A 12730-nucleotide genomic window follows, 5' to 3' on the forward strand; every position below is an offset into this window, starting at 1 on the left:
AGGAGTGGACGCGATGTTAGCAGAGGAAAAACTGATTTTAGCCACTTTTTCGGGCTGAAAACTGCAGTTTGTAAACTGCAAACTTTTCTCATTCTCCCACACCAAAATACATAGAGAAAATCATTGTTTTCAGCTCACGGGGAAACAGGAGCTGCTGGTCCACTGCTGCCTCGTGTGGTGAGTTTGTGTCACTCACTGAGGTGAATCCAAACAAAGTCACAAAGTAAAACATTTAAACTTACTCATAGTCTTGACAGCAGTAAAATAATTTCTTAACAACTTGAGGACAAAAAAGTGAATTTGGATCTGGTGTGTTCTGACTACTGATAGAGAGCCTTGGTTTCTGGTTAAGGATATGTGGGGCTTCCATCACAGTGGACTCATAGCTCACTGGGTAAGACTAGACAGAGTCAAAGGTAAACACTCATGCATGGTTTTGAGGTTTGGATTTGAGGTGGTGTCATAACACGGGTATTGTATAGGTTTTTACGCACAAAGCAGAGGTAAGCACCCCTTAGTAGGGCCATTTTGTCTCTTGTGTCATATTGGATTTTGGTTTGTGTGGACCCACACACACTCACTCACCCACAGCGACGACAAGAAACGCTGTGTCTTACATGTAGTTTGATTTAGTGTACTGCCTTATATTCACAGATAAAAAGCTTATTTCAGTTCTCATCCTCCACCTTTGCAGAGTTGATTTGTGGAACAATGAGAATCTGGCTCAGGATGTGTTTCTGGGTGCAACACGTGTCCCTGTCAAGGTCCTGCAGAAGGACCACATCCACAAAGCCTGGTAAGGACAACACAGATGAAAACTTTTTTTTATGAACATGTATAATGTTCATAAAATTGTAATAATGTTTATGTAGCACATTTATGTAAAGCTGCAGTGCATTTATTTTGGAGAATTGTATTGTTGTTATGTTATTTTTCTGCCTCTCTTTGGGCTTTATGTTGATCGGGCTTTGTCAAGCGATACTAAAAAGGAGTGACTGAGGGAGCATTTGTATGTATACAGCAGCAGCACAGTGAAACATTTATCCCATCAAACTGCTGAACAACCACATTTTTACGCAGTAGAATTCACTTCTAAAACATTTCATGGGCACTTCTTTGTGTTTTCAGTCGTACGCTAACCTGTTTCCAGAGAGCAATGTTAGTGTTGCCTCAACAAGATGTTAACACAGCTATACTGAGAAAAAAAAAAAACTCCATCATTTGTCTTTGAACAAATAAAACAGCACGTCTTGACACCAAAGAAATTTAATTATCATGTCTCTTGTCACACTCATGCAATTGGCTACAAAGCTCAGACCACTTCTTTCCTAATAATAACCAAGTCAGGTCAAAACGCTCACATGCAACACACTGCAACATTCAGTGGTGGAGGCCAGGGTATTTGTCCACTATTATATAATAAATCTAATTAGAAACCATAAAGATGACTCCTTATTAACTCCAGATCTCATGTCATATCCGCCTGATTCAATAAGCTCACCAGACTTCTTACAGTGACACAGAGTCTTGTTCATGAAGGCAGAGTTCAAATGCTTTACTGTTTAAAGCACGTATCAAAAATATCATTTTCTTTTGATTTTTTTTTTTTTAACTAAACATACAGTATACGAGTTACCCAAATTACATCTCTTACAGGTATGAGTTCAAATAAAAAGGTATTTGTTAAGTGTATCCATTTAATGTATTGTCTTACATCAATCCTGGACTTAAAAAAAAAACTATTTGAGAACCAAATTATTTTGGTGATTGAGTATTTTTTTTTTGAGCGACTCATAGTTGAAGCACCTTAATGAAATGGAAGAAGTCTGATACACTCACACAGATTTGTGAAGATAATATGTAACTGCACGTTGCACACAGACACCAGTCCTAAAATCGGACACCTGACGGGGTAATCTGTATTTTTGTCTCGGTTCAGAGACGGAGACACTTGTCTCCCTCGTCTTTTGTAAAGACGATACACTGTTGGAAGTACAGTATGTCCTTCGTCTTTATCATTGTATCCTTGATAAGAATCAGATGGGCTTGTTTCTTTAAAAAATGTATTAGGTTTGTTGTCATTAAACAAAACCAGTCAGAAACTGTCATGCTGGCGTCATGGCTGACGTCACATTCAGGTCTGAACTGGAAGGCAGGTGGCTCCACTTACACGAGAGTCTCCCTGTTCTTTCTTAATCGTTATAACAACTTGCGCTGTTAACTTTTCTTTGCCAACAGAAGGTGATTTGATAATATACCTACATTGCTAATGTTTTTGTTTTCCCTTATGTGGGTGTTTCCTTGCTCTGCGTCAGTCTACGTGATTTGGGATTATGCCAGATAGCGATCTGTTGGTACATGAGGGACGTGAGCCGAGTGTGTGGGTGGCATTTTGCATGGTGGCAGTATGTCATGCCTTGTGTTTATGCTGGAAATCTCCCATCTCCACATGAAAACCACTTGGCTTCATCAAATCAGCACAGCTGATCACACGTGAGAGGCTTTAAAGAAAGATCTGTGCACATTTCAACCCTGATTTAAAGATCAAGCAACTCGTGGACCATGCTATGTTACATAGCTGCAGCTTTTCAAGCCCCCAGTTACACTCAACTCATTTTATCTTTTTGTGTTTTGCTCCATCTGTTGGCTTATAGAGAGAAGTGCATGCGCTTTAAATGAGCACAATCCTTGTTAATTTAGTTGACTATTTGACAATTACTTTGTTTTATCTAGTCCACCTGAATTGTTCCAACAGCTGAAAACATAGTGACCAGTTTGTGTAAATGTTGGCTTCAGTGACAGTACTTTTTACTGGGAGTTTAAGCAGTTTTTAATCTTGGTGATGCTTCAGAGCATTGCCTAAACCTCCAGGTATATTCATGTAATCCCTAATAATCTGTTGTACATAAGTAATTATGTACACTAATGTATAAAACCTAATTTCATATGCAGAAATCTTTCCTCGTCTATGGGTTCTAGTTCTTTGCTTCCACACTTGGCCTATATGCCTTTATTTGTTTTAATTAATATCCAGAACTGCACAGACAGGAAGCAGGAAGTCACCTCCTGTTGAGTTATCTGGAGGTGAGCTCAAGTCTACAAACGTGACTGACACACTACACACCTGCTTCTTTGTTTTACTCAATGAACAGCTGACCTTTGATTCTTTCATAACGGGGGCGACTGGGTTAATCATAGCAATGCAGTGTTGTTTCCTCATGGCAGTCTGTCTCTCTGTGGTGTCTAACAGGTATCTCCTCCAGCCTAAAGGAAACGGCAGCAAATCGAAGTCTGATGATTTAGGTTCCTTGCGTCTGAAGCTGACTTACATCGAAGACACTGTGCTGCCATCTGCTTGCTACACACCACTCTGCAACCTGCTGCTCCAATCCCCAGATGTGAAGGTAAAGCAATTCAATCCAACGGTGGAGGTTAGTCCTTGGAAACAATGTACACAATTGTACATTTTCTAGTGTCACACAGTATCAGAATCTAGTGCACAGTACGTGGTGAAATGGAGGCGGATGATCCATGGTGGTGATCCCTAAAAGGGAGAACCCGAAAGAAGTATCTGTATGTTATATATAAACTCTTTGTAGAGCACATAGGTTTAATGATCTGTCATGGAACTATGTTTAATTGCATTGTCTCGGTTTCAACCGCCTCAATCGCCTGCTTCTGAATTATGATTGCACATTATGATCTTTAAAACATAACCCCTCTCTCTGTATGTGGTGTGTTTGTTCTCCTTCAGCCCATCTCAGCGTCAGCAGCACACATCCTGGGGGACATCTACAGAGAGCGCTACGAGGCAGTGCTGCCCATGGTTCGACTGCTGCTCCACCACAATCGATTTGTGCCTTTTGTCTCTGCTGTGGCAGCGCTGGAGCTGGACAACACTCAGTGAGTACTCTCACATTCTGGTGACACTGTGGTATCTTAAGTATACATATGTACAGATGAACACATTGTTAGTTAGTTATTCTTAAACCCATTAAGAATTATTTTGCAAATAGGCTTTGGAAAATGAAAGACATTTAAAGTTTGAGTCCAATAAACGTGTAAAATAAAATGGATGGAAATGTCTTACAAAGATGCCAAAGGTGTGAAGCCAGTACGAAACATCTGTTGCACGTGTTTCTGTGTTAGGAAGAAATCCCTTTTTTATGGCTTTTCCTTATGTTTCTACCATTTTTTCCCCCACTTAAAGCGTTTTTTCATGAGTTGTTCCTTACCTGAACCACAGATCTAAGGATGTCACTTCATGTACAGCTTGTAAGGGCAAACTGTGATTGTAAGAATTTGGGCCTCACAAATAAATTTGGATTTGATCAAAGCATGTTGACTTTACTTTGAAGAAAGACGTGTGAAATGACCCTTTTAAAAGAACTGGATTATGCCTGCATGATGCATGTGGAATTTCTGTGTCCACACAGGGAGGCTAACACTATATTCCGTGGCAACTCACTGGCGACGCGCTGCATTGATGACATGATGAAGATTGTGGGAAAGAATTACCTGGCAGTTACTCTAAAGCCTGTAATAGATGAGGTATGAGTAATAAGGACACACACACACACACACACACACACACACATACACATCCAGATGCCAGAAAGGACATGAGTCAATGAGGTCAAGATAGAAAACTCCAGTTTAACAGCTGCATTTCCACTGTGAGCGAGCAGATGTGCAGATGTAATTAGCACATGTGGAGTTTTTACAGGTCCCATCAACCTTTTTCAAAACAGCTTTTTTAAAAATGTGTACATTTGAAGTCTACTGGGCTCACTGCATCTGTTGGTTGTTTTTTATAACTTTTTTGAGAGTTATTTGATATTTCTTGAAAAAGTGAATGAACATGAAAGTGGAGATGAGGCAGTTTTTTTTTCAAACACCTACATTATTGCTCATCGATCCCTCACTATTTGGTTTTTTTTTGTCCTTTTAATCTCATATAGATTTGTGAATCCAACAAAACATGTGAGATAGACCCTGTTAAACTAAAGGAAGGAGACAACGTAGAGGTCAATAAGGTAAATGTATATGTCTCTCCTGTCCACACATCATACTTGTAAATGATTTTGTTTTTGAGCTTTGTAAAACATATTGTAATATAATGTCTGATGTTAAGTTACATAAATAGACATATTATGTGTATATCAGTGTCTGTATTCACAGATTAGTGCTAATGTTCTTTTAACTCTGCAGGAGAACCTGCAGGTTTATGTCCAGAAAGTCTTCTCCTCCATCACCCAGTCGAGTTCAAGCTGCCCACCACTCATGTGTGACGTCTTTAGGTCACTGAGACATTTGGCCTGTAAACATTTCCCAGGTAAAGATTCGCATCTGTGCAGTAGGACACTGTAGATACTGAACTGATGGATCGTTGTTTACTTTCTACCTAAAATGTGTCATCGTAACATTTCTGTTCCTCTGAGACTGTGAGACAGTTCAGTAGTTTTGTTGTTGGTGTTGGTTCCCATCGCCAGACATAATTATTGGCTATATTGACTTTATTGATTCATTTCTAAATATTTTTCTCTATGTCTATGTTTAAATGTACTATTTGCTGCAGTACTTAAGAATAGCTAGATAACAAGAAGACAGAGTCAAGTCTAAATTTAAGTTTCTTCCTCAGTATATTTTTGTTAAAGCTTTTTGGAGTTGAACAACAAAGCAAATATCTTTCTTCCATGCTCTATCTCTCTCTCTCTCTCTCTCTCTCTCTCTCTCCACCCACCCCCCCTCCACAGCTGACCCACATGTTCAGTACTCGGCTGTTAGCAGCTTCGTGTTCTTGCGGTTCTTTGCCGTCGCTGTTCTCACTCCACACTCCTTCCAACTCCGTTCCCATCATCCTGTGAGTAAATTTCCCCCCTCGAACCTCGAAGCAGACCCTTTATTGAATTTAGATCAAATTCACCCTTTGTCGTTTTTTTCCTTCCATCTCAGGATCCTGACATTTCTCGGACACTCACTCTCATCTCAAAAACCATCCAGACGCTGGGCAGCTGGGGCAGTTTGTCAAAAAAAATTGTAAGAGTTACAATAATTTCTGTATGTAACAGCGTAAAGGATGAGAAGGAAAGAATAATGCTGAATATACTTGTGTGTGAATAGTTAACATAACCTGTTTATTATTTTCTATTTACAGTCTAGTTTCAAAGAAACCTACATGTATGACTTCTTCAAATCATTCCAAGAGGACAAATGTATCGAACGAGTTAAAAAGGTATGTTTTTGAATTTAAACTGTATGTAATGTGTAGTATTAAGTTACAAAATGACCACCATGTCAACAAATCCCAAAACACAAACACAGTAATGTAGTGTATGCAGTCTAATGTAATGACAAGTGTCCTGACCGCTACATCGGGGAAACCAAACAACCACTGCATAAACACATGGCACAACACGGAAGAGCCGGCTCATCTGGACAGGACTCAGCTGTCCACCTACATCTGAAAGACACTGAGGGACACTGAGAATGTACACACTCTGGCCAGGGAAAACAAGATGGTTTGAAAGAGGAGACTTCCCAGACACCTAGTGGCTCTAGATTTATGCACCACCATTACCTTCTGTCATCATGTGCGTACCTCGCTGCTTCTTGATTTGACACGCATCAACATAGGGCCTCGATATTTTTTGCCCGTTGAGCCAACCTCCCCCAGCTTCCCAGTCATACAGCTAGTAGCACTTTAACACCAGGGTATGTGGCTATGGAGACGAGCTTGTCCTCCACCCAACTGCAAAATATAAACTTAAATGCCATTGACTGTGATCTGAATTTTTAGCACTGACATAATTGTCAATTCTGATTTTCAGTTTCTTGATGAGATCTCCTCCAACGTCAGCAAAGAGTCCAGTGGGCTGGAAGATGCAGTGGTTCTTAAGGAGGGGTGAGTGTTTAGAATCAGGATCAGGTTTATAGGTAAAGCTTTTGTTCTGGTTGATGGTGCACTCATGTGGTTTTAGAGAAGAGGAAAACAAATAAATATTCCAATATTAAAGACCAGAAATACAATATTAATAGAAATAAAAACTTAAATTGCAGTTAAGGAGTGCAAATCAGCAGTTTATGGTGTAACAGCAGTCTATGTTCAGTAAAGACATTAGGACTGTTTCTCTTTTGAAAATGAAATGTTCAGTTTTCAATGTAGAACCATGACTACATTATATATTATGTACATATATATATATATATATATGTATATATATATATGTTATATATATGTTAATGTGCTTTCCTTCAGCATGGTTTTTGTTTTGAGTCTCAAAGAGTCTTGTGCGTGTCCTTATAGAGAAGTGCAGAAACGTGCCCAGGGGAGGAAACGCCTCGGAAAGAAAAACTTCAAAAAGAGATGGCTCAGAGTGACCAACAGGGAGCTCTCTTACCACAAACATAAAGGTGAGACCATTTTTTTTTATCAATTCGTACTAACCTAATGGCTCTAGAAAACATATGACATCATGTGGGATAAAACAACAGAAGCAGAAGACTTGTTTTCTGATTGTAATAATACCAGTCCTACACAGTGGAGTGGAGGTGTTACTAGTTTGAAGATGTTAATGTTATTTTGGGTATAAAGTATGTGTATACTGAATAACAAAAGCCCAGTATTACAAAGTATTACAAAAGAAAATTAACATGCATAGTTAAAAAACAAGACAGATCTTCTTCTTCTTCTTCTTTTCCTTTCCGCTGCTCCCTTCAGGGGTCGCCACAGCGAATCAACCTCCTCCATCTAACCCTGTTCTCTGTATCCCCCTCTCTCACACCAACTAACTTCATGTCCTCTTTCACTACATCCATAAACCTTCTCTTTGGTCTTCCTCTAGACCTCCTATCTTTCCTTTCATTCTGGCTGATACTCTTTTATCACCCTGACACTTTTCTCCACCCATTCCAACCAGCTTGAACACGTTTCTTCACCTCTTCCACAATCTCCACTGAGTCAGAGTCCAGAGTCAGTCAGTGTTGTCCTGTTTTTTGTAAAAAACAAGACAGATAATTAATATCAAGCTGAGAAATCTTAAATGGTCTCAAGAGGACTCGGTCTGCGAGTGGTGCATTTGTCTCTGACCAACCACTTAAAGTCCATCACGGCTCAGTTTATTGTCTTTCTAAATCTGGTAATATACAACAGAACAAAGAGTGTGGTTAATGGGTTTTCTGTATGAATGAGGGTTATTTGATTTTCCGTGCCATTAGCACATCAAGGTCAAATCTCGAGAGTTTGTTTTTCTTTTGTTTGTTTAAATTGTATTGTTTCTGCTGTTTGGCAGTGATCACAAACTGTTCATCTGTGTGAACAGTTTGTCAACAGTTGAGGCCAATTGGGTTTTTTGTTTACGGGCAACAGAGAGTAACACAGTTCATATTATTTTACTCAGGGATCAAAGCCTTAGAAAAGTAAATTGCTTTAGCGTTTACACTGTTATTAAACGCCATATTGAGAGATGTAGACCTTCACATACACCTTATATTTCCTTAACTTACAAGGCGGACATTGTTGAACAGCAACAAATCACCATGTGAGTTATAGTACGTCTGACTGTACTTAATATGAAAGACTTCTACTTGACAGGGAAAGAGGCCCTCTGCATCATCAATGTCAAAAATATCCAGGCGGTGGAGAAACTGGATGAAAGTGCCTTTAACCGCAAAAATGTAAGTCAAACAGTCGCTTCCTTGCGCATGTTTCCAAGTTAAAAACAACAAATGATGAGCCGCTGTTAGAATTTGCTATTGAGAGACAACTTAACTCATCAGTCAAGTTTAAGTCGTCAATCATCTAATTGCTGCTCTTAATGTTTTGGAATGTTTCACATTAGACTTTAAAAGTGTGACAGGTAAATTGTGTTTTTAAACCTCTGAAAGTGTTTCTCTCTTCTGTCAGATGTTTCAGGTGGTTCACTCTGAGAAACCTCTGTACGTGCAAGCAGGGAACTGCATAGAGGCCAGTGACTGGCTGGAGGTCCTGGGCCAGGTCACTCGCTGCAACGAAGGGCGTTTGGCTACATTCCACCCATCAAATTACAGCGGTGGAGCTTGGCAGTGCTGCAAAAACCAGAGTAACAATGCACCGGGCTGCAAGCCGTGCACAATGTGAGTCTTTCCTCCTCACTGTTCTCATCATTACCACAAACAGCAGGATGAGAAAAGAGTCATCTGTTCTGTATAACACTGTTCAGAGCTCACAGAAAGTCAAACCCAAAGGCTGGCTCAGTGGTGTTGGTGTCTTTAATTGAAACAAAAGTGGGAGGATCCTCTTATGCTTGTCTTCTGTTTCAGCATCATGCTGGCCAACCTGCAGCTTGACATCGACTGTGACCGGGAAACCGAAAGAATTTTCTCCCTCCTCTCTTCAAACGATACCAAACTCCAGGACATGGAGGGTCAGTGGGCTTTGATGGTTGTACTTGTTGTCAAAACTTCCCAAGAGCATTATTGGATTTAATGGAGCTGTACATCACTGGTGGAGTTTGGGACCCGTAAAATCCATGGAACACGTTCAGCCAGAGACTCAGGATGACTAAAAGGCCTCCTTCACACCTGTTGTTTTCTGTGATCAGATAGTGATAGATCGATGCTGTCAACACTTCTGTTCAATCTGGTCACAATGCTTCTCCGACAACCTCTCAAAGTGGTTTGGCAGATCGGATAACACTCCGTCTTTGGGTGTATTTACACCTTTACACCGATCGCAATCAGATCACAGAAAACACATGTGCTAAAAATTAATTTAATTTAATCACCACAGTAGCCATTTCCTTCCTTCCTGTGGATTTCCCCTTAGACATCTCCTCCCCTGCCTGCACATGTTAATCAGTACTGCTAAGTTTCTGCTGGCCTCACATGTGTAGCTTCTGTTGCCAAAACCCTGATTGTGTCACTACTCCCCCAGACCTATCCCACTCCTGCAGAGCTTTATGGACAACTCCCTCCATATACCAGCTGTTCTCTTTCAACAGTAGTTTCTGTATCTCACCACCTTAGAGAAGTGGGGATTATTCCTGTCATGCTTCTGCTGTCCCTCCATCAGTCTTAGTGTAAAACGCTCTAAAACAGCTTTAAATTAGTGTTGAACCACATTGCATATTCACATTTTTATTTATACTATAAATGTGCCTCTCATAGAAATTTTGCACATATTTTTTTTCTTTTCACTAAACAAAGATATTTGTTTAACCCCCGACAGGTTTAAAGCAGACCTTTAATACAAGATAAAGATACTCCATAAATGAGTCCATGCTTTGCTGGCAGTGCAGCATGTATCATTTATATCCATTTGACCTTGCCTTGTCCCCCCTATAGTGATCTTTTTATGTGGATTAAAATAAGAAAAGCTGCAGCCAACACATGGAACACCCAAGAGCATTTCCCTCCTATGACACATTTTATCTAACCCTTTCACACCAAAACCAGCAGATGGTTGTCTTGCCTAGTACCAGTAGAGGAGTCTGACTCACTGATATTGACTCATGTTCAACATCCCTCTGCACAGATGCCTGTGCCAGTATGGCGGTGTACCAGGGCCCGCAGAGGGAGCAGGAGGAATACTCTAAGTTCACCATTCAGGAACCCAAAGAGACATTTCAGACACTTAAACAGCTCCGCAACGTCATGGAGGAACTTCAGAGGCAGCACAACATCAGGAACGACACCACAGCACAGTACGGCAGCCTGTAAGTCTGCATGTGTCACGTGTGTGTACGTTTGTTTGCGTGTGTGGTCTTCATTTTGTGTGTTTTTAATTTGTGTGTGTGCGTGTGACGTGGTTACAGCTGATGTGTAACTGGAATACTAATGCAACTGTGGTTAAAAATACAGCAGATGATGGTCAGGAAGTGAACTGTAATACCAAGCCTGTATGGAACCGAGAAGGCATCGATACTTGAACTCCTGCAAAGTTTGACGCTGTTGCATTGAACTCTCTGAAGTAGACGTCATGCTACCTCGAGTTTTATTGCACTTCTTTTGATTTGAAATAATCAAATGAATCTGAAAGTCAAGTTCATACAAGAACTTTCTTTGCATTCATTTGTTTTCCCGGTCAATACACACTGATGACATTGTTCACATGGACTTAAGAATTGTTGTTCCATGCAAATTCATGTAATTAATTATGAAGATGTGAAGAAGAGCATTCTACAACAGGGAGACACAAAGGACCTGGTCACATATATACTGTACATAAGTTACTTCTTGGCTCACACAGAAACGTAACCCTCTCGTTTTGTTTTCCTCTCGTGTTTAGGGACAACCCGATAGTTGGGAAAACCTCGTAACCAGGGCGAGCAGTCGTAGTCTTGAGACTGCCACACCAGCAGGTGTCAGTACGTCGCAAACAGCACTGCAGAGACACACCGGTGTCCCCAAAAGATGCCGCAGGAGTTGTCCCAGTGAGAGCAGCTGCTGCATCTCCAGGAGAAGAACAACAACAAGATACACCCTGACCTCCAGACATCCTGACTCTATTATGTTGGTGGATTGTGAGTTTTTCCAGAATCTCTCCTCATGTTCACCTCCTCCTCCTCTCACAAAAGGGACTCCTCTTGATTTACGTCCTCTTTTTACGCCTCCAGCTGAATGAAAAAAGGCATCATTGGAATGAGTGTGAATAGGCTGCTATTTCTTTTTTTATTCACCCAGTTTTATATCACCAGCTGTGAGGACACTCTGCCCCGTGTTTTAGCATTCGGAGTTAATTGATAATCACCACGTTTGTGGAGGGCCGTCCTCCGCTTGTGCCCGAGTACATTTTTTTTAAAAATGTCTCCACTCTTAGTGTCCTTTTCTCCTCCGAACAAATGTATATATGGATAAAAAAACAAACCGATCTGCCTTACTCTGATGGATGTTTCTTTCAGATGAAATTCTGAGGGTTTAATGCAGAAGCACTTTAAAATATTTGGAACACTCCAAATGGAAGATTATTATTTGATACTTGGTATCATCTCCTTCACTTTGATCAGTTCCATGATCTCGAGTACGTACGTTTGGTTTTTTGTTTTGTTTTCCCTGTACAATAACATTGATGGTAGTTTTTGAGATATTTTTCTTGACCAAAGACAATTTCATAGGTTTGACTTGAAAAAAAGAAATGTATGTATTTTGAATACAAATGTTTTAAATATGTATATACACATATATATGTGTATATATATATATATATATATATATATATATATATATATATATATATATATATATGTATGTATATATATATGTATATATATATATATATATATATATATATATATACACACACACACACACACACACAGACATATAGTTTATGTGTACATTTTTTCCGCTGAATTTTTGTGATTTAGGCAAAAAGGATTGCATGCGCTCAGTTTTGAATCCTGATAGCACATGACTGTGGTGTATAGTTGTGTTTCCGCCGTGACTTGTGAATCATACCGGTTACATTGTACTTCAGGTCTGTGCTGCCGCGTCGAGAGCTTCGCAACATCTCGACAGTGTGCGATCACGAGTGTAGCCGCTAAATTAACCCCAAACAATCACAAACAGCCAACAAAAACATTTTCCCTCGTCTTTGGTGTCATTTTTTTGTTTGTTAAAACATCCATAATTTGCAGCTGCAACTATTGTTAATGTTTTTTTTCCAAAGCTGTAAGTCAAAGCACTTCACTGCCATAACAGTCAAACTAAATTATGTTGTCAAACAAAAAGAGATGTGTTCACTGTGTAACAA

At 39.9% G+C, this 12730-nt stretch overlaps 1 protein-coding gene across 1 annotated transcript; it reads left to right on the forward strand.

Annotated features, from left to right (window-relative positions):
• Positions 1-355: 355 nt before the first annotated feature.
• On the forward strand, positions 356-12149 carry LOC122761291 (ras GTPase-activating protein 2-like). The gene is made up of 17 exons (XM_044016466.1): positions 356-394; positions 624-796; positions 3251-3404; positions 3755-3903; positions 4437-4551; positions 4962-5036; positions 5212-5335; positions 5757-5863; positions 5956-6039; positions 6158-6235; positions 6831-6904; positions 7307-7413; positions 8594-8676; positions 8906-9114; positions 9301-9404; positions 10514-10694; positions 11267-12149. The coding sequence occupies exons 1-17, from the start codon at positions 356-358 to the stop codon at positions 11295-11297; spliced, it is 1887 nt and encodes a 628-aa protein (XP_043872401.1). The 3' UTR covers positions 11298-12149.
• The last annotated feature ends 581 nt before the right edge of the window (positions 12150-12730 follow it).

This window comes from Solea senegalensis, unplaced genomic scaffold (genome assembly GCF_019176455.1).
Source record: "Solea senegalensis isolate Sse05_10M unplaced genomic scaffold, IFAPA_SoseM_1 scf7180000014515, whole genome shotgun sequence".
NCBI classification, from domain to species: Eukaryota; Metazoa; Chordata; class Actinopteri; order Pleuronectiformes; family Soleidae; genus Solea; species Solea senegalensis.

What these genes read in the sequence shown, in the direction of transcription:
- LOC122761291 (XM_044016466.1), top strand. Translation starts at nt 356, where the DNA reads ATGTGGGGCTTCCATCACAGTGGACTCATAGCTCACTGG. An exon ending in GACCACATCCACAAAGCCTG is followed by an intron (nt 797 to 3,250) that starts GTAAGGACAACA and finishes GGTGTCTAACAG; the next exon opens with GTATCTCCTCCAGCCTAAAG. An exon ending in GCAGTGGTTCTTAAGGAGGG is followed by an intron (nt 6,905 to 7,306) that starts GTGAGTGTTTAG and finishes GTGTCCTTATAG; the next exon opens with AGAAGTGCAGAAACGTGCCC.